The 22,656-nt window shown below is 38.2% G+C and overlaps 1 protein-coding gene across 1 annotated transcript in view; it reads right to left on the bottom strand.

Moving 5' to 3' along the window:
* Nucleotides 1–22,656, bottom strand: part of tgfbr3 (transforming growth factor, beta receptor III) — a 120,768-nt gene that overhangs the window by 23,410 nt on the left and 74,702 nt on the right. Inside the window, exons 5-12 of the mRNA XM_057840645.1 lie at nucleotides 16,685–16,871; nucleotides 13,727–13,889; nucleotides 13,506–13,653; nucleotides 10,726–10,915; nucleotides 10,343–10,617; nucleotides 10,115–10,270; nucleotides 6,376–6,519; nucleotides 4,085–4,273 (exon numbers count right to left, since the gene is read on the bottom strand). Of these exons, the coding sequence (XP_057696628.1) occupies nucleotides 4,085–4,273; nucleotides 6,376–6,519; nucleotides 10,115–10,270; nucleotides 10,343–10,617; nucleotides 10,726–10,915; nucleotides 13,506–13,653; nucleotides 13,727–13,889; nucleotides 16,685–16,871 (1,452 nt within the window). The remainder of the gene's footprint in view (nucleotides 1–4,084; nucleotides 4,274–6,375; nucleotides 6,520–10,114; nucleotides 10,271–10,342; nucleotides 10,618–10,725; nucleotides 10,916–13,505; nucleotides 13,654–13,726; nucleotides 13,890–16,684; nucleotides 16,872–22,656) is intronic.

The raw sequence follows: 22,656 nt of genomic DNA, 5'->3' as shown, positions 1-22,656 counted from the left end.
CCCGTAGTACCCAAAATCAACAGCAAGTGACCCGAAATCAACAGTAAATGACCAATGTACAGGAAGTGACCCAGAAATGTTCTAATATCAACAGAAAAGAATTCAAAATGTACAGAAAATGACCAAAGACTACCCCAAATGTATCGAAAACAACCAAAAATCAACAGAAAGTGACCGGTATGGTTTCCAAACGCAACAGCAAGTGACCCCAAATCAATAGAAAGTGACAAAAAATGTCCTCGTATCAACAGAAAATATTTAAAAATGTACAGAAAGTAACCCCAGACTACCCCAAATCTATCAAAATCAACAGGAAATGACCCGTAAATACCCAATATCAACAGGAACTGAACAATTAATAGTAAATATTGTAAAGTCAACAGAAAATGTCTCAAAATTACCCCGGACTGCTCCAAATGTATTGAAAATAACCAAGAATCAAAAGAAAGTGACTCATAGTGGTCCCAAAAGCAACAGCAAGTGGCCTGCAATTGCCCCAAACTCAACAGGAAATGACTTAGTTACAATAAGTTACCCAGAAATGTCCTAATATCAACAGAAAATAATCTTAAATGTACAGAAAGTGACCCTGGACTACCCCAAATGTATCGAAACTGACTAAAAATCAACAGGAAGTGACCCGTAAGTACCCAAAATCAACAGGAACTGAACAATTAACAGTAAATGTCCTAAAATCAACAGAAAATATTTCAAAATGACAACAGACTGCTCCAAATGTATCGAAAACAACCAAAAATCAACAGAAAGTGACCGGTATGGGTTCCAAACGCAACAGCAAGTGACCCGAAATCAATAGGAAGTGACAAAAAATTTCCTAATATCAACAGAAAATATTAAAAAATGTACAAAAAGTAACCCCAGACAACCCCAAATGTATCAAAATCAAAAGGAAGTGACCTGTAAGTACCCCAAACTCAACAGGAAATGACTTAGTTACAGTAAGTTACCCAGAAACATCCTAGTATCAACAGAAAATAATCTTAAATGTACAGAAAGTGACCCTGGACTACCCCAAATGTATCGAAACTGACCAAAAATCAACAGGAAGTGACCCGGAAGTACCCAAAATCAACAGGAACTGAACAATTAACAGTAAATGTCCTAAAATCAACAGAAAATATTTCAAAATGACCACAGACTGCTCCAAATGTATCGAAAATAACCAAAAATCAACAGAAAGTGACCGGTATGGGTTCCAAACGCAACAGCAAGTGACCCGAAATCAATAGGAAGTGACAAAAAAAATTCCTAATATCAACAGAAAAGATTAAAAAATGTACAAAAAGTAACCCCAGACTACCCCAAATGTATCAAAATCAAAAGGAAGTGACCTGTAAGTACCCCAAACTCAACAGGAAATGACTTAGTTACAGGAAGTTACCCAGAAATGTCCTAATATCAACAGAAAATAATCTTAAATGTACAGAAAGTGACCCTGGACTACCCCAAATGTATCGAAACTGACTAAAAATAACAGGAAGTGACCCGTAAGTACCCAAAATCAACAGGAACTGAACAATGAACAGTAAATGTCCTAAAATCAACAGAAAATATTTCAAAATGACCACAGACTGCTCCAAATGTATCGAAAATAACCAAAAACCAACAAAAAGTGAACCTTGGAGGTCCCAAAAGCAACAGCAAGTTACCTGAAATCAACAGGAAGTGACTTGCAATTGCCCCAAAATCAACAGGAAATGACCAATGGACAGGAATTGCCCCAGAAATGTCCTGATATCAACAGAAAATCATTGAAAATGTACACAAAGTAACCCCGGACTACCCCAAATACCCTAAATGTATAAAAAAATAACCAAAAACCAACAGAAAGTGACCTGTAGTGGATTCCTAAAGCAACAGCAAGTGACCCGAAATCATCAGGAAGTGACCCGCAATTGCCCCAAACTCAACAGGTAATTACCATTGTACAGGAAGGGACCCTGAAATGTCCTAATATGAGACATGTCCCGATCCGATATTTGGATCGGATCGGATGCCGATATGGGCAAAAAAATGCGCATCGGTATCTGATTGGCCGACACAAAAAAATTCCGATCCAGACTTCTGATCCAGTTTTTTCGAAAGTCCGGTCCGGGTTTTCCAGCGCACCGATTTACACAATCCATTCCAGTTTTTACTTCGGTTTCCCTAAAATCCGGTCCGCATTTTACGGCACACCTTCGACACACTATATTACCGTCTCCCAATTTACCGAGAGACTTTATCGGTAAAAATGTCAGCTGTGTGGGATCATTTCACCTTAAAGGACGACAAAGACGAAGAGGCAGAGTGCAACATATGCCACAATAAAGTCAAGCGTGGTGGTAAAGCTGTAAGACGTTTTAATACAACCAACCTAATCAAGCATGTAGCGAAATAATACAACAAACAATATGAGGAGTATGTTAAGAAAACCGAAGACAAAAAGGTCTACGCAACTAACACTGGCAGAAACTTCTGCTATGCGTGACAAACTGGCACTCGACAGTCCCAAAGCCCAGGGAATAACAAGAGTCATTGCCGAAGAATTCATTCTGGATGACGAGCCATTATCTCTCATGAGTAAAGACGCACCATCCAACACTTAGAACCACGGTACAACATGCCCAGCCGTCATTACATCCTTGAGCGATTCGGCCGTGGAAGATTCGAGAACGATTCACAAACATCCAAATTCCGATTATTGAAATATGTCAAGTAATGCGGAACTAATACACAGCGCGGTCTTCGGGACGTAATGAGAAACTGACCGCATTGCGTCCTGTAAACATCATGCTTGTCATAAACTCGGGTAATGCTAATGCTCAACTCACGGCTTTAGCTCAACTCATGCCGCTGGATAAAAAACACAAGAATACCTGACTGCTGCTGACAGCCGCTACAAACTACATCAACATCGTTTTACTGTAGATAATAGATATCATATGTATATAGAACTAGATACAAAATGACATACTCGACGGCGTTAGCAACATTGAAGTATGGAAAACCAGATGCGTTAGTAAACAGCCGCCATCTTGAAGCAGGAGACTTTCCTAGTAGGCTGCTGTGAACCTTCCAAGCGAACCTAATTAACTTTTTATCTAAAATACTCCTAAATCGGCAAAATCTTGACTTGAATCTGTCTTCAAAACAGTTTTAAAACTTTCACATGTCGAAAGTAGACAGAAGGGAAATTATGGAATAACGGGAGCAATTTTAACAACTTTAACAGTTGATTCGCAAAATTAAATGAATTGAATGTAGTTTAAAGCTGCTGATACAGAATGGGGACTTGAGTATTTTATTTACTGTTTTAAAATGTTAATTTGATAGTGAAATAGTCGTTTATTTAAACCTGAGAGGCTTTTTATACAATTTTTGTAACTAACGCACGAAACATTAAAAGCATCTAATAGCTTGGGGGGTTTGTGGGATTTTCCACTGAGGTTGTTTGTGTGTTTTGCTTTTTTAAGACAGTTTACTATATTATTTGCACGTTTTACTGACTGAGTTTGCCATTTCTGTTTGTTATTTATAATGTTTTGTGTTTGTCACTGAATAAACAGGTGAGTTTCTTGTTACCAACCGTTGTGTGTTATTCAAACTCACTTAATTCAGCTGGCTAGTTGTTATCAAGAGTACTAAAACCCTTTTCAACATGAGTCTGACAACTAAGTAAGGAGGCTAAATAACTTTAACACATGCTCAGATAGGCCGGTATCGGTATGGGCCAGTATCGGCATCGGATCGGAAGTGCAAAACAATATCGGTATCGGATCGGAAGTGCTAAAATCTGGATCGGGACATCCCTACCTAATATCAACAGAAAATGTTTCAAAATGACACCGGACTGCCCCAAATGTATCGAAAATAACCAAAAACCCAAGAGAAAGTCACCCGTAGCGGTTCCCAAAGCAACAGCAAGTGACCCGAAATCAACAGGAAGTGACCCACAAATACCCCAAAATCAATAGGAAATCACCAATGTACAGGAAGTGACCCAGAAATGTCCTAATATCAACAAAAACATAATCCAAGATGTACAGAAAGTGACCCCGGACTACCCCAAATGAGAACACACCTCCACGAAAACCATCTGGTTCTGCAAGACGGTGTTGAATGCCTGACGGGACGGCTGACCGGAAGGCGGCGCGTCGTAAAAGTCCATGTTGAACGTCATTTCCACTGGACCAGCAGCGCCGCTTCCCGGGACCTTCTTGGGGGGCAAGTTCGGACGTTTTCTGTTTTCCTGTTGGTATGTGCAGTTAAACTGGGAAAAAAGATTGAAAAACGAGAAGAACATTTAATCAAATTTGGAAAATCTTTGATACAATTTTGATTTCTGTCATCAATATTTGATTTGAGAGCATTCAATTGGACAAAATCTTCATAAAAGTTTGTGATGTTGTTTACATATAAACCGTCATACAAATTTGAATTCGAAGGAGAGAGAAAATGACATGAAAATGGCCACTTTGAACCAAAATAGCGCACTCTCTTTGCGTTTTAGGGCATGGTTTCTTGAGACTTTTTCATGGGTCTGCTTGAGATAATCATTTCTATCAAATTTCATTTTGCCTAGAAAAACTGTCTTCGGGGGCTGAATTTTCAAAAACATCTGCACAACACAGGAAATGACAAAAATGACCTAAAAAGGACCACTTCGAAAAAAAATGGCTGACTTTGTGTGTGTTTTGGGGCTTGGTTTCTTGAGACTTTTTTGTGCGTCAACTCAAGATAACCATGTCTCCCAAAGTTCATGCTGCTGAGAGAAACTGGCTTCGGGGGCTGAATTTTCAAAATATATCGGCATAACACAGGAAATGACAAAAATGACCTAAAAATGAACAGTTCGAACCAAAATGGCTGACGTTCCCTGTGTTTTAGAGCATGGTTTCTTGAGACTTTTTTGTGAGTTTATTCATGATAAACAAACCTAACCAATTTCATGTTGTAAAGTTAAACTGGCTTAAGGGGCTAAATGTTTCAAAATATTTTTAGGACACAGGAAATGGCAGAAAATGACTTGAAAATGACCACTTCAAACCAAAATGGATGACTTTCTGTACGTTTTAGGACATCCTTTCTTGAGACTTTATCGTGGGTTTACTCATGATAAACAAACCTACCAAATTTCATGTTGTCAAGTTACTCTGGCTTAGGGGGCTGAATTTTTCAAACTATTTTTAGGACACAGGAAATGGCAAAAAAATGACCTGAAAATGAACACTTCGAACCAAAATGGCCGACTTTCTGTACGTTTTAGGACATCCTTTCTTGAGACTTTTTCATGGGTTTACTCATGATAAACAAACCTACCAAATTTCATGTTGTCAAGTTAAACTGGGTTAGGGGGCTGAATTTTTCAAAATATTTTTAGGACACAGGAAATGGCAAAAAAAATGACCTGAAAATGAACACTTCGAACCAAAATGGCCGACTTTCTGTACGTTTTAGGACATCCTTTCTTGAGACTTTTTCGTGGGTTTACTCATGATAAACAAACCTACCAAATTTCATGTTGTCAAGTTAAACTGGGTTAGGGGGCTGAATTTTTCAAAATATTTTTAGGACACAGGAAATGGCAAAAAAATGACATGAAATTGAACACTTCGAACCAAAATGGCCGACTTTCTGTACGTTTTAGGACATCCTTTCCTGAGACTTTTTCGTGGGTTTACTCATGATAAACATACTACCAAATTTCATGTTGTCAAGTTAAACTGGCTTAGGGGGCTGAATTTAAAAAAATATTTTTAGGACACAGGAAATGGCAAATATGACTTGAAAATGACCACTTCGAACCAAAATGGCTGACTTTCTGTACGTTTTAGGACATCATTTCTTGAGACTTTTTCGTGGGTCTACTCAAGAAAAACATGTCTTCCAAAGTTCATGTGACTGAGAGAAACTGGCTTTGGGGGCTGAATTTTAAAATAATTTTCAGGACACAGCAAATGGCAAAAATGACCTGAAAATGACCACTTTGATCCAAAATGGCCGACTTTCTATGTGTTTTAGAGCATGGTTTCTTGAGACTTTTATGTGCGTCGACTCAAGATAAACATGTCTTCCAAAGTTCATGTGACTGAGAGAAACTGGCTTTGGGGGGCTGAATTTTACACAATATTTTTAAGACACAGGAAATGGCAAAAATGACCTGAAAATGACAACTCTGATCCAAAATGACTGACTTTCTGTGTGTTTTCGGGCTTGGTATCTAAGACTTTTTTATGGGTCAACTCATGATAGGGACGCCTTCCAAATTTGCCAAAGTTGCTAAGAGAAACTGACAAAAACGATTCATTAAGAAATGTGGGTCCTGAAAATGAGAGAATAGATTTTTGTCATTATTACTTAAGAGTGTTTTACCGATATTATTGCCGGATGATCTCTGGACGGCGACCTTTCCAGGCCGGCAGCCTCCCTAGGGAAGACGACCTCTGCGGAATCTTGGTCGTCGTACTCCAGCGGGCCGCCGCTCCCGTCTTTGGATTCGCCGTGACTTATCAAGACCTGAAATCAGGCGAGAAAACCAATTAAATCACATCAACTGATGGCAGAACAGAGTCATACATTACACGAGGAGGAATTTATCAGTTTCCCATCGACTCGAAAACCCTCCCGAGGAGGTTATGGGGGATCTGCTCAGTCACAATCAATCTCTTTTTGAGAGGAGTTCAAAGTTTATCCCGGCTAAACAAAAGCAGCGCTTGGACGCGCGCCCGGGTTGTTAAAATTGCAGCCAACAGACGGACAGACGACAAGCGGGATGAGCAAACATCCTGGATGCTTTCCATCATAATGCAGATAACAGAGGTCAGACCTCCAAAACACACCACAGAGTTAGTTCATCATTGTCCCAAGACAAAACTTAAGATTTGACGGGAGAAAGAATGACTTTTACTTCTTAAAAACAAAACAGCTCCCTGCTTAGAGTGTAAAAGTTTATTTATTTTTGAATGAATACTTGAAAGTCATTTTTTTCTTGGGGAAACTGCAGTTTAAACATAAACTTAAAAAAAAAAGGTTCTTTAAAAACAATACAATTTTTTTAAAACCATGATTTGCTTTTTCAAGAAACAAAAAAAATAAAATCATTTGTATCATTCGGACCATATATTTTTTTCTTTAAATAAAAACCCCTGTATGAAAATAAATCTTTTTTTCTCTTTGAAAAAAAAACAAACAAACAAAAAAACAACAACAACTATGTTTTCATAGAATTTAGACTTTGGGAGGGTGGGGATACACTAGAACTACCAAGGGTGGGTCAGACAGTGGACCGCTCAGGCAGGCAATCGGGCGGACAACCTTTTTACATCTTCCAAAAGCTGCAGTTTGCCTACACTGCTGGCCAAAAGTATTGGCACCCCAGCAATCCTGTCAGATAATGCTCAATTTCTTACAGAAAATGATTGCAATTAAAAATGCTTTGATAGTAATTAGAGATGTCCCGATCGATCGACATCCCGATCGATTGGGTCCGATCACGTCATTTTCAAAGTATCGGAATCAGCAACATAAAAAAAAAAAAAAAAAAAAATATATATATATATATATATATATATATATATATATATATATATTTACATCGTTTTCTAATTGTATTTAATGTTACAGACATAATATGTTACATTCATCCAGAGTCTTTAATTTAGCCTTAAGGTAGGGTTATCAAATTTATCACGATAACGGCGGTAATTAATTTTTAAAAAAATGTATCACGTTAAAATATTTAACACATTTAATGCATGCGCTGCACGACTCACTCAAGCATTGTCACGCTCAATCTGTAATGGCGCCGTTTTACCCATATAGCGTGATAAAAGGCAGGGTAAAATGAGTAGAGTGAATTATGGCAGCCTTAGGAGCCTTTTTTTAATTGGCTAAAGCTTTACAATCCCTCTTCCCATGATTAGAAATATCATGGGAAGCAATGTGGGGAAGCAAGGTTGCAATTGATCTTTATTTTAACACCTTATGTTATTTGCCAACGCAGAGAAGATATATCAGTTGGTAGCACTACGCACAGTCATGGTTCCACTTCCCATCATGCATTTGGGCATGACTAAACTATCATTTACTGAAAGCTCAACAAATACACTAGATGGCAATATTTAGTCACAATATACAAAGTCACAAGTCTTTCTATCTGTGGATCCCTCTCACAGAAAGAATGTTAATAATGTAAATGCCATCTTGAGGATTTATTGTCATAATAAACAGATACAGTACTTATGTACTGTATGTTGAATGTATATATTCGTCCGGGTTTTATTCATTTTTTTCTTAATGCATTGCCAAAGGTATATGATCGGGAAAAATTATCGGGAATGATTGGAATTGAATCGGGAGCAAAAAAAAGCAATTGGATCGGGAAATATCGGGATCGGCAGATACTCAAACTAAAACGATCGGGATTGGATCAGGAGCAAAAAAACATGATCGGAACAAACCTACTTGAAAGTCATTTTTCCTGGGGAAACTGCAATTTAAACATAAACTAAAAAAAAAAAGGGTCTTTAAAAACAATACAAAATTTTTTAAAACCATGATTTGCTTTTTCAAGAAACAAAAAATAAAATTATTTGTATCATTCGGACCATATTTTTTTTCTTTAAATAAAAAGCCCTGTATGAAAATAAAGCTTCTTTCTTTTTTTTCTCTGAAAAAAAAAAAAACAAAACAAAAAAAACCAACAAATACAACAAAGAATTAAGACTTTGGGAGGTTGGGGATACACTAGAATTACCAAAGGTGGGACAGACAGTGGACCGCTCAGGCAGGCAATCGGGCGGACAACCTTTTTACATCTTCCAAAAGCTGCAGTTTGCCTACACTGCTGGCAATTCTGTCAGATAATGCTCGAGTTCTTGATGGTGGAAAATGAGTATTTGGTATTGACCAAATACTTATTTTACACCATTAAATTCTTTAAAAATCAAACAATGTGATTTTCCGCCCCCCCGCCCCCCCCCCCACATTCTCTCTCATGGTTGAGGTTTAACCATGTAGACAATTACAGGCCTCTCGAATATTTTCAAGTGGGAGAACTTGCACAATTAGTGGTTGACTAAATACTTATTTGCCCCACTGTACATCCCAGCTCGAAAATAATGCTGCTATGTATGCTAGTCTGAAATGCATTGTGAAGGTCCTAGTAGAGTTAAGTGTGCAATCATTTTACCGATATCTTTGGGGTGACTTCCTTCTGGAGCATCAGTTGTGTTTCTCACTTTACACATACAGTGCTGGCCAAAAGTATTGCCACCCCTGCAATTCTGTCAGATAATGCTCAATTTTTCCCAGAAAATGATTGCAATTAAAAATGCTTTGGCAGTAATACCTTCATTTATTTTGAAAAAACACAAAAGAGAATGAAAGGACATTAAAATCTTTTACACAAAACTCCAAAAAATGGGCCGGACAAAAGTATTGGCACCCTCAGCCTAATACTTGGTAGCACAAACTTTAGATAAAATAACTGCGAACAACCGCTTCCGGTATCCATCAATGAGTTTCTTACAAGTGGACATGACACTGTGCTGTCATTTTAAACTGTTAGAGCGGGGCATGTGCGTTAATTGCGTCAAATATAATTTATATATAATATAGAATAATTTTGACAGCCCTATATATTTTGTTATGCTATATTAATACTATATTATATTATATTATATTATATTATATTATTATTTAAAAAAAAAATGTATTTACTTTTGTTCTGTGAAGAATTCAGAACAGGTTATTTGATTTTGGCTTTCTGAAAAACAATAAATTTTTACATTTAGGCACTCCTGCAATTGTCACACTTTTTCTGTTACTAACTGACCCGGCTCCTCATCAGAGAAGCAAAAAGTTATGTGGCCCTCACAGGAAAAAGTTTGGGGACCCCTGTTCTAGAGGAACCGAGCCCGTCTCCAGACCTCAACCCAATAAAAAATCTTTGGAGGAAACTCAAACTCTGTGTCTCTCAGTGGCAGCCCAGAAACCTGATTGCTCTAGAGAAGATCTGTGTGGAGCTGTGGTGCTATATTATATGTATCAATAATTTCCTGAAACTCCGATTTATCCAAAAAGTTAGATAAAAGGAAGATGGCAGACTCACAGTGTTAATGTGAAGTGCATTGGAAGTTCCCAACAAGGGGTACACAGTTGTCTGGCACCCGTTCGGCGGCGTCTCCAGTGTGTAGTGGGTGGCGTTGACTGCCGCTTTGCATTCTGGGTCTTGTAGCGTAAGGTTGGCTTGTGCAAAACCGTTGGCCTAATCACACGACAATCACGATTAAATTTAGCTTTGAGTAGGCGCACCGGATAAAAAGTCTGACTGACTAACTTGTAGGCTCTCCTTGCTGATGCTGACCACCATCTTGGCGTCCTGGCACTGCACGGCGAGACCTACACTGACGACGGCCCGGTGCTCTTCGGGTTCAGTCTTCTCCCAGGGACGCTCATCCAACAGGGAGGGCAGGCCGGACATGGGCGGAGAGAACGGGAAGGGCAGACCCGGGCGAAGTGGCGAGCCCTCGCTCCGTCCGCCTTGGGGAGGCCCGAAATTGTGCAGAATAGCTAGCTCTGGCGGCAACATGCTTTGTGCGTGATCTAACATGTCTGGAAGGTAAAAACAGTGGAAGTGAAACCAATTGTTGATCTGAAAGGTGGAAAAGCGCTATATAAGTATAACACCATTTACCATTTTAGTATAAAATTCTTCGTTACCTTGTTCTCTGAGCCACACGTTGAAGTGGTTAGCCACTGGTGTGTTGGTGTAGCTGGTGACCGGGCCGTAGCGGTTCTCCTCGGCCCACTGGATCAACGCTTGCGGCCCGGACGGTAAGCGCTGCTTGGGGGATTTGGACACTTGCATTAGCCTCTCGGTACCAGAACTCACGCTCACGCTGTCGGAAGCCTGAAAATAAGATTTCTTGTCAAGGTATGACTTTAACCTCTTTAGCTGTATAATTTTATTTTTTTTTCATGCCCAGGCACTCTTTCAACTTTGATACTCACGGACTGTCTGTTTGACCCTCGCCTTACTCAACCACGCCCACTTTACGCCCGCAAACCATGTGCCTTAGAGGTCCTGGCCCCCCTTGCTAGGCATGTGCCGGTTACCGGTTTCAAGGTTTACCGTGGTATCAAACGTCATGGTCTCAAAGCCACTAAAATTTTCACTAAAATCGCTTTAACTCCAGACTCACCACTGTTCCAGCTAAAGAGTCTGGCGACTGTTCAGCGGATCAAATTCCCGGGGCGGAGCAAGCCACAGCAAACAGACAGCGGAGTGGACCAATCAGCGACGGCCCGACGTGACTTTGGTAAAGCGACAAGAAACTGTAGCGCGAGGACGTAAACATACGAGGAGAGCTGAGAACGGAGAAGTTTATTCAACATGGCTAGCGCGAGACAGACTGTTGGTTTTAGCGACTCAATGTGTTTTTGGTCATTTAAAACTGAATTTACCGCACGTAGAAATATATTCTCGGCTTTCCCATTCGCCATCTGCTTTGTTGTGGAAACGACTTCCGACGCGCAAGAGTGACGTTGCTCGTTAGGAACACGTCACGCAAATAAACTAATCAAATTGAACGGACGATTTCGTTTGGGCTCGAGAGGCCAATAAGTTGCTGGGTCCCCCCCTCAACAAAGGCTAAGTCGCTAGTATGGGAGTACTTCAGCTACCGAAAAGAAACAGACGGCCGCTGCTTAGAGGAGGAAGGACAGCCGACATGTTTGCAGATGGTGGCTGCCAGGGGACGCAACACCTCCAACATGATTTCACATTTACGTAACCATCACCTGTCACTTTACACAAAATTTAAGGTAATTAAACGCTCACATGAACATTTCCCACCAGCAACAAAGTTTACTCCAGTGTGTTTAGTGTGTCTAGCGATGGTAAAACAAATACAGTAGTACCTCTACATACAAAGTTAATTCGTTTCAGGGCCTTGTTTGCCGAAATGGTCGTATGTCGAGCGGACTTTTCCCATAAGAATACATTATAATTCCATTAATTCGTTCCACAGCCCAAAAACCTACACTAAATCCTTAATAAATACTGCTATTGCAAATAGCAATTACACAGAGCAAAACAAATAAAACTAAATAAAAATTGGAATACAGTGATCACTCAATTTTTGCTGTTAATGGGGACCAGAACCCGCTGCGATAAGTGAAAAACCACGAAGTAGCACCCAGCCCCAAAATAAAAACAATTGAAAATTATTTTGTGTGTGTGTGTGTTTTATATATTTATTCAGATTTCCCATTAGAAAGAGATACAAGACATTTTTTTTAAAAACTTTTTTCCCCCAAAAGTCTAAAAAAAAAATGTATATGGCGGAAAACACAGACAAGACTTAAAAAGCAGTTTCTGCTCTTGCACTCCTCTTTAAAAGAAACTGCTGTATTTTAAGCCAAAAGAACTGTTGTGTTTGATAGAACAATATGGCGCATGACCCCAATGCCAATGACCCATCTTCAGCTTTCGGGCAGAGGGCAACCCACCCCCATACTTCACAGTGGGTATGAGGTGCTTTTCAGCATGCGCATCTTTCGTGGCACGCCAGACCCACTTAGAGTGTTTGGTTCCAAAAAGCTCAATCTTGGTCTCATCTGAGGGAGCTTTTTGGAACCAAACACTCTAAGTGGGTCTGGCGTGCCATAAAAGACGCGCACGCTGAAAAGCACCTCATACCCACTGTGAAGTATGGGGGTGGGTCAGTGATGCTGTGGGCCTGTTTCGCTTCCAAAGGCCCTGGGAACCTTGTTAGGGTGCATGGCATCATGAATGCTTTGAAATACCAGGACATTTTAAATCAAAATCTGTTGCCCTCTGCCCAAAAGCTGAAGATGGGTCGTCACTGGGTCTTTCAGCAAGACAATGACCCTAAACATATGGCCAAATCTACACAGAAATGGTTCACCAGACACAAAATCAAGCTCCTCTCATGGCCATCTCAGTCCCCAGACCTTGTTTTGTTGGCAAATGGGGGTTGTACAAGGTATTAACACCAGGGGTGCTAATAATTGTGACAAACATTATTTGATGTCAAATAATTTTTTCTTTATGTGGGATTTTTTCCCCACTGAATGAATGCACTTGTATTGAAGGCTGGATTTTTCCTCTTTTTTTCCATTAAGGTCCCATATTATTTGAATTTAAAAAAAATTATTAGAAGCTAAAAAAAACATCTTTTTCAGGGGTGCCAATAATTATGGAGGGCACTGTATGTCGAGGTACCACTGTACTATAAAGTAAGCTTGTTAACGAGGCAGAACGTGGCTAGTTAGCGTCCCAAAATGGTTAACAAGTTTCCTCTCTACCATTAGCCTACTTTTTTAAAGTCTTCCGCCATTGTAAACATCTGTTTAAAATAACGTTTTCATAATACGGCCTATGGTGTTTTTTCTCTCTGGTATAATGTGTAAATAATGATACGAGTCATACACATGCGCTCTGTCTTACTCATATTCTAGTTTTGTTATGTTCTTACCACAATTGTGAGCTTGCCCACCACATTGTGGGACCTGATGACCCAGTTGACAGACTTGGCACATTTGAGTAGCAGAACCACGTCACGGTGGAGCGGCGCGTCGTCCTCCAGCGGTCGCAGTTCCACAACCACCTCCACTTGGAACGCGCTGGACAAACGCAGGGCGCGCTATCAAGCAATGCGTTACTGATATCAGGATATTGTATCTTATTGTGGCAGACCTGCTGGAGTTGGGCGCCTGCAGTTCGACGACGTGAACCTCCTGGTCGTGGTGGGCGGCAGACACGACGCAGCCCTTGGATGGTTGAGGCTCCATGTAGCCGCCCAAGTAGTTCAAGGACAGGAACTTGTTATCGATTTTGCACGTGTCAGAGAAAAGAGGATCTGAAATTGGGACATGTTGGTGAATGACGCAGGGGTTCTTGAGACTTTTTTTGTAGGTTTTCTACTGACAAATATGTCTACCAAAGTTCATTTTGCTATGTGGAACAGGTTTTGGGGGCTGAATTTTTACAGAGGCAAAGGAGACCTTCAAATTTAAAAGGAGCTGTGTGAATATACTGTATATTTGAAATGAAAAAAAGCCACCTTCCTTATGTTTTTGAGGAAGACTTTTTGAGACTTTTTTGTAGGTCTTCACCTGACCGACATGTCTACCAAAATTCATGTTGCTTCATGAAACTGGCTTTGGGGGCTGAGCTTTTAAAATCTTCGAATTAAAGGTTAACATTTAAAGGACTCACTGGAATATTTGCTTTAACCTACAATGGCTGCCTTCCTGTGTCTTTTTCAGCAGGGTTTCCTGAGACTTTTTTGTGGGTCTTCACCTGACAAACATGTCTACCAAAGTTCATGTTTGTATGTCAAACAGGTTTTGGGGGCTGAATTTTTACAGAGGCAAAGGAGACCTTCAAATTTAAAGGAGCTGTGTGAATATATGTTTGAAATGAAAATGGCCACATTCCTTTATGTTTTTGAGCAAGACTTCTTGAGACTTTTTTGTAGGTCTTCACCTGATAGACATGTCTACCAAAATTCATGTTGCTATGTGAAACTGGCTTTGGGGGCTGAATTTTTCAAATCTTCAAGGTTCACATTTAAAGGACCCATATAAATGTTTGCTTTGACCTACAATGGCTGCCTTCCTATGTCTTTTTCAGCAAGGTTTCCCGAGACTTTTTTGTGGGTCTTCACTTGACTAACATGTCTACCAAAGTTCATGTTGCTACATGAAACTGGCTTTTGGGGCTGGGTTTTTATATTACTCATTATGAATTTTTATTTGGAAAACCCAGAGGAATATTTGCTTAAATTCAAAATAGTTGACTTCCTGTGTCTTTGTTAGTTAAGTGTCTGAAACTTTTTTGTGGGTCTTCACCTGACAAACATATCTACCAAATTTCATGCTGTTAGGTCAAACTGGGTTTGGGGACTGAATTTTTAAAGTAGTCAAAAAGAAGTTTATATTTGAAGGATCTGTGGGATTATTTGTTGAAAGCTAAAATGGCGGCCTTCCTGTGTTTTTTTCAGCATGGCTTCTTTAGACTTTTTTGTGGGGCTTCCTATGATGGATATGCCTACCAAATTCCATGTTGTTAGACCAAATTGGCTTTGGGGGCTGAATTTTCAAAGTAATCAAAAATTAGATGTTCTTATTTGAAGGATCTTCTGGATTATCTGCTTGAAGCTAAAATGGCTGCCTTCCTGTGACGTTTTCAGCATAGCTTCTTGAGACTTTTTTGTAGAGTTTTTTAATGATGGACATGCCTACCAAATTCCATGTTGCTAAGTGAAACTGGCTTTGGGGGCTGAATTTTTAAATTAGTCAAAAATTAGATGATATTGATATTTGAAGGATCTGTGGGATTATTTGTTTAAAGCTAAAATGGCGGCCTTCCTGTGTCTTTTTCAGCATGGCTTCTTAGACTTTTTTGTGGGTCCTCTTATCATGGATATCCCTACCAAATTTCATGATGTTAGGTCAAACTGGCTTTGGGGGCTAAATATTTAAGTTAGTCAAGACTAGTTCTTATTTGGAAAACTTTGAGGAATATTTGCTTAAATTCAAAACGGTTGACCTCCTGTGCATTTTTCAGCTAGGTGTCTTGAGACATTTTTTTGAGTCTTCACCTGAGCGACTTGCCTACCAAAGTTCATGCTTCTACGTGAAACTGGCTTTGGGGGCTAAATTTCTAAAGTACTGAAAAAGGAAATATTCATATTTGAGGGACCTACTGGATTATCTGCTTGAAGCTAAAATGGCGGCCTTCCTGTGTGTTTTTCGGCATGGCTTCTTGAGACTTTTTTGTGGGTCCTTTTATGATGAATATGCCTACCAAAGTTCATGTTGCTACATGAAACTGGCTTTGGGGGCTGAATTTTTAAATTAGTCAAATAGAAGATATTCATATTTAAAGGATCTGTGGGATTATTTGTCTAAAACTAAATTGGCCACCTTCCTGTGACTTTCTCAGCATGGCTTCTTGAGACTTTTTTGTGGGTCTTTTTATGATGCATATGCTTACCAAATTTCATGCTGTTAGGTCAAACTGGCTTTGAGGGCTGAATTTTTGATATCGTCAAAACAGAGATCTTTATATTTGAAGGATCTGTGGGATTATTTGTTTAAAGATACAATGGCGGCCTTCCTGTATCTTTTTCAGCATTGCTTTTAAAGACTTTTTTGTGGGTCCTCTTATGCTGGATATGCCTACCAAAGTTCGTGTTGCTACGTGAAACTGGCTTTGGGGGCTGAATTTTTAAAGTAGTAAAAAAGCAGATGTTCATATTTGAACGATCAATTGGATTATCTGTTTGAAGCTAAAATGGCGGCCTTCCAGTGTCTTTTTCATCATGGCTTCTTGAGAGTTTTTGTGGGTCCTCTTATCATGGATACGCCAACAAAAATCATGCTGATAAATTAAACTGGCTTCAGGGGCTGAATTTTTTATTTTCTAAATCCCTAGCTCAATGTATATTTACAGGAGTCCTAAAAATATCTACTTCACCTCCCTTGACTTTTCAGTCAAGTCTTCTTCAGCTTTTTGAGGGCCTATTGACGACAGACACATCTCGCAAAATTCACGTTGCAAAGTGAACAACACAGAGCATGGCGGGGCCTTAAAAAAAGAACAGCAGGAACCCTGCGGGCACGTGTTGAGGAATGTTGGGAATTTCACCTTCTCCGACTTTGATGTAGATATCTTGAGTCATCCTGAGTTCGGAGAAGGAGGTGACGGCCCCATACGCCTTTTGGGCCCAGCCGAGGAGGTGCTCGTTGCCGTGGGGAAGCAGGAGCTCCTTTTGGACCTGGCAGGAGAGCGAAAAGTTTCCCTGCTGGAAACGAACCTCCGAGCCCTCGGGTACCTTTCGGGAGCAGGAAGAAAATGGGAAATACATACTTCGGTCAATATCAAAAAAGCCTTGAAAATACTTTTCGGAATCAGTGAATGCAGATGACAAAAAAGTCAAAAAACAGGCAGTGGTCTTGAAAACTACAAGAGAGAAGAACTTTGGATTTTAGGAGACTGCCTGCTTGATTTTTCGCAGATAAACATCATTCATTTGTTCGAACGCGGCGTCCTTTTCATCTCATAAGCCAGCGTCACATTCCAAGACAAAAACACAACAGGAGTGAAGCATTCTTGCAATGTGTACTCTGTTCATTATAATGTGAAAAAATGGATTGCCTCTTTATGTGTTTATTTCAGAAATTATTGTTTTTAATTGAAAAAAATGAACGAATGAATGAATGAATGAATCGATTGAATGACAACTAATCGATTATCAAATTATTCAATCAGTTTTGGAAGTTGAGTCATTTCGAGACTATACAGGAAATACGCTTATATTCATTTATTTATTTGCAGTTATGTTTAAATTTAATTTGTTTTATTTAAAAAAGGGAAACATTGTAAAAAAAAAAATAAAATTGATTGTTTTATTTATTTAAGATAATATAAATAAGAAATAAATAATTAATTATAATTGTTATTTATTTTTAATTTATACTTTTAATTAAAAAAAATTAAAAAGCATTTAGGAAATATTCTCTTATTATTTATTTATTTTTTAAAAAATGTTTATTTTACATTATATTATATATATATATTTAAATTTTTGTTTTAGTCAAAAACAAATAGGCGAAAACCAAAATATTTTTAATGTATTGTTTTATTTATTAAAAGAAAAAGTACACATAATTATAAAAGAAAAAAAAGGACAGAATTGTTATTTATTTGTATTTATTTTTGAAATACATTTTTTTTGATAGGAGCCTCAAATAGGAAATATTCTCTTATTAGTTAAAAAAAAAGTTTTATAAAAAAACAAATAGGGGAAAATATTTTTTATGTATTTTTTTTTTAATGAATTATAAATACAGTATATATATAAAATATTTTTTTTCCCCAAAATATTATTCATTTGTTTTTATTTTTAAAATAAAAAAAATGACGGATGCCTCATATAGGACATGTTCTCTTAATTTTTAGTATTATTTCAAGTTGAATTTACTTTTAATTAGAAACAATTGGGGGAAAATATTTTTTTAAATTTTATTTATTGAAAATTAAATTTATTTAAGAAAGACAAAAAATTAATTGCTATTTATTTGTATTTATTTTTTAAACTAAAAAATTAACAGGTGCCTAATACAGGAAATATTCTTTTATTAATTTAAAAAATTATTTTTATTTCACTTTCAATTTCGTTTTATTTAAAGACAATTAGGAGAAAAACACAAATTTTCAATCTATTGTTTTATTTTTTTTTTAAAAAGATTATTGCATGTAGAAAGAAATACGATATATAGACATTTTAATGGACGTTTAATTAATTTCAACATGTTTTTGTGTTTTAAGCAAAAAAAAAAAAAAAAAAAGTGATGTGAGTCTCATACTGGATATATTCTCTTATTTTTTGTATTTTAATTTAAATAGAATTGTTTTATTTAAAATCAAATAAGAAAAAAAAAACCAAATAATTGTGTAATCTAATTTTTAAATATAAAATGTTTTTTTTTCTTATTTGTTATTAAATACATTTTTAAAATATACATATTTAATACAGTAACATCTGGGAATAATGTATATAGCCGATATGTCGATTTATTGTAAAGTATAATCAGTAATTCGTTGTTGGTTATTGATTGGTAATTGGTTGGCTGGTTATTTGTTATTCAGAACCTAACTTACGCTAAGTCTATACGCAATTTTCACGTCAAAATTGTCATGTTAAAAGTCAAAATGTAGCACCATTCTTGAGAAATGAACTCATTGGCTGCTGATGGCAATTTGATTACTGCCATACCCTCCCAGTTCAAATAGATTGGACGTCTCCCACTGTCTCTGGCAGTTAAATTCTCCAAAATCTGATGAAAAACACATCAGGTACAATGGAATTTTTAAATGTGCGTCCGAGGAGTCTGCGTTAAACCGCTCATACTTTATCAGTTAATTTACGTGAATAAGGCTGTAATTAGTCGGAATTAAACCAAAAAAAAAGAAGGAGTTGGGGGGTTTGCAGCCTGAGCGCCAAATGAGCTGCAGGCTTTCCAACCTCAGGAATTTGACACATGGGAGGCAAGGAAGCACTTGAACATGCTCTTGAATGCTGGGAAACACGGACAGGCGACTCTCCAGTTAGTTGCAGTCATGGGAGATTCATAAACGTGCTAAACAGTACACAGAAAATACAAGAGTCTTTGACAAAATGAATATTTTGCATAAGCTTGATGCTACGCTAACACGCTAATTGAATCCTTCTGCAGACAAAAAAAAAAAAAACAAAGCCATGAGTTCCAGTTGGTCTCCACATAAAAAGCTAAACACGTCTGTGTTGCATTGTTTCCATCATGACCGCCACGACGACTCCAAATGAACGTCTTGGCCGACAAACAACGAGAAGCGCGAGCCAGCGGTGGAAAAAACTTGACGAGAAAATCGCAACCTCCCCCTTCGCTTAAACGCAACAAGAGCGGACCGCAAAAGTCAACAAGGCCGGCTCGTCCCCGGAGAGAAACAATCACTGGCCTCGTGTCAGCGCTCGCTGATTGACGGCTAGCGGACGTGTTCTACAACAAAAGCCTCACTTTGGCTTGTTTTGCAGGAAGTGGAAAAAACGCAAAGCGGCTCGGCCAACGGCAACAGCCACGGTCTGTGAAGCCCGTCCAAAAAAGCGCTTCGGCCAGCGTCTGTCCAACTGCACGGGGAACGGCGACTAGCGCGCGTCCCTGTAAAAAAAAAACATGTTTCTTCGTGTGCTCAAGTTTAAAAAAAATTTTCAAACGATAAAGAATAAATGACCAGAGTAATATCTTTCTACACATATTGCGCCTCTAATGTTGTTAACTTTTTGTCTATGGCAAGGAATGAGTTAATAGTTAGTAAAAATTAGAGGTTGACCGATATGGGATTTTCAAATGCCGATGCCGATATCTAAACAAAATATCAGCTGATTGCCAATATCCAAAGCCGATTTTGTAAGCCGATATATAACAGTATATCCATCCATCCATCCATCCATCCATCCATCCATCCATCCATCCATCCATCCATCCATCCATCCATCCATCCATCCATCCATCCATCCATCCATCCATCCATCCATCCATCCATCCATCCATCCATCCATCATCTACCGCTTGAACTGGGGTCAGGTTGCGGGAGCTTCCCTCTCCCCAGCCATTTCAACAAGCTCCTTCGGTGGGATTCAACTCTAGTAAAAATGGATAGTATTGTTCTTTTTTGACTAAAAAAAGTGAGTATTTTATTTTATTGTTATTTTTAAATGTTATATATTTGTTAATATTAAAAAAAATGTTTGATTAAAAAAAAAAAAAAATCAAATCAAAACAGGTAAAAAAACAAATATTCCTTATTTTTTGAATGTCAAAATTGCTAAAATTCTACTTTTTAAGGGATTGTATCTTATTTTAAGTGTGATGAGACACATGTACAGTGTATCACAAAAGTGAGTGCACCCCTCGCATTTCTGCAGATATTTAAGTTAGGGCTGTCAAAATTAACGCGTTAATGGGCGGTAATTAATTTTTTTAGTTAATCACGTTAAAATATTTGACGCAATTAACGCACATGCCCGCTCAAACAGATTAAAATGACAGAACAGTGTCATGTCCACTTGTTACCTGTGTTTTTTGTCTCCCTCTGCTGGTGCTTTGGTGCGACTGATTTGATGGGTTTAAGGGTTTAAGTACCATAATGTAATGTAATTAGAGGTGCACGATAAGTATCGGTCCGATAATTATCGGTCCGATAATAGGAATAATAATAGGATAATAGGAATTATGACATCATCCCAATAAATCCAATATATTATCGGCCCTATTAGTAATATTTTTGGCACGTGTCGGATTGGGATTTGTGCGTTTGTTTCCACTCCTATTTTTCCAGTATACAAAGTTTTGTTACTGTCTTTGTTTTGTTCATTATAATAATGTTCATGTCATCATGAAAATTCTGGTTCGTTCAAAGGCAAATCTAAGCTGAATCAACTACTAGTATTTTTTACCTACAGATGTTCAAAAACTCAGGTGAATATACATTGAAAAATTATATTATATATTATCGGTTATCGTATAGGTATCGGCCTTGATGAGAAGGAAGTTACCGATATCGGTATAATTCAAAAAATGGATATTGTGCACCCCTAATTATTGACACCAACAATGGCGAGATACTAGTTTATTTTTTATATTGAACATTTTACAAATTTTATCAAAATTAAAACATTAAGAGGGGTTTTAATATAAAGTTTCTATAACTTGTACTAACATTTATCTTTTAAGAACTACAAGTCTTTCCATTCATGGATCGCTTTAACAGAATGTTAATGTTAATGCCATCTTGTTGATTTATTGTTATAATAAACAAATACAGTACTTATGTACAATGTGTTGAATGTATATATCTGTCTTGTGTCTTATCTTTCCATTCCAACAATAATTTACAGAAAAATACGGCATATTTTATAGATGGTTTGAATTGCGATTAATTACGATGAATTAATTTTTAAGCTGTGATTAACTCGATTAAAAATTTTAATCGTTTGACAGCCCTAATTTAAGTATATCTTTTGGTCTCACACAAAAATACACACGGTCCCAGGCTTCAACTGGGACCGTGTGCTTTGGTCAGATGAGACCATGATTGAGCTTTTTGCAACAAACACTCTAAGTGGGTCTGGCGTGCCACGAAAGATGCGCATGCTGAAAAGCACCTCATACCCACTGTGAAGTATGGGGGTGGGTCAGTGATGCTGTTGGGCTGTTTCGCTTCCAAAGGCCCTGGGAACCTTGTAAGGGTGCATGGCATCATGAATGCTTTGAAATACCAGGACATTTTGAATCAAAATCTGTTGCCCTCTGCCCGAAAGCTGAAGATGGGTCGTCACTGGGTCTTTCAGCAAGACAATGACCCTAAACATATGGCCAAATCTACACAGAAATGGTTCACCAGACACAAAATCAAGCTCCTCCCATGGTCATCTCAGTCCCCAGACCTTTTTTTGTTGGCAAAAGGGGGTTGTACAAAGTATTAACACCAGGGGTGCTAATAATTGTGAAACACATTATTTGATGTCAAATAATTTTTTCTTTATGTGGGATTTTTTCCCCACTGATTGAATGCACTTGTATTGAAGGTTGGATTTTTCTCTTTTTTTCCATTAAGGTCCTATATTATTTGAATTAAAAAAAAAAATTATTAGAAGCTAAAAAAACCGCATCTTTTTGAGGGGTGCCAATAATTATGGAGGGCACTGTACATTAGACATACAGTACGTTAATGTCCGACTTTTATTGTCGGACTAACAATACAACTCCTATTTTCTTTCTTTAGCCCGAATTACATATTTTTGCTAAGACTTGGATTTTTTGCAGTGTAAGAGTAATAAAAGAAAACTAGGCCTGCAAGCAGGACTGAACGGGCCCTCGCAATCTAGCGCAACTCGGACGTCACGCAACTCGGACAGTGAGCAGGTCAGGGTGGTGGCAGATCGTCCTCCCTAATCATCTCATTAGAACCTAACATGCTTGAACGTTGCCTCTTTACATTCACACACCTAAGAGATAAAAACCCCTATTGGACAGAGTACTACAAAAAAGGAGCGAATAAAGGGTCGTCACGGCAAC

Source organism: Corythoichthys intestinalis, chromosome 7, assembly GCF_030265065.1.
Source record: "Corythoichthys intestinalis isolate RoL2023-P3 chromosome 7, ASM3026506v1, whole genome shotgun sequence".
In the NCBI taxonomy this organism is placed as follows: domain Eukaryota; kingdom Metazoa; phylum Chordata; class Actinopteri; order Syngnathiformes; family Syngnathidae; genus Corythoichthys; species Corythoichthys intestinalis.
This window is presented reverse-complemented; position numbering and strand designations above follow the sequence as displayed.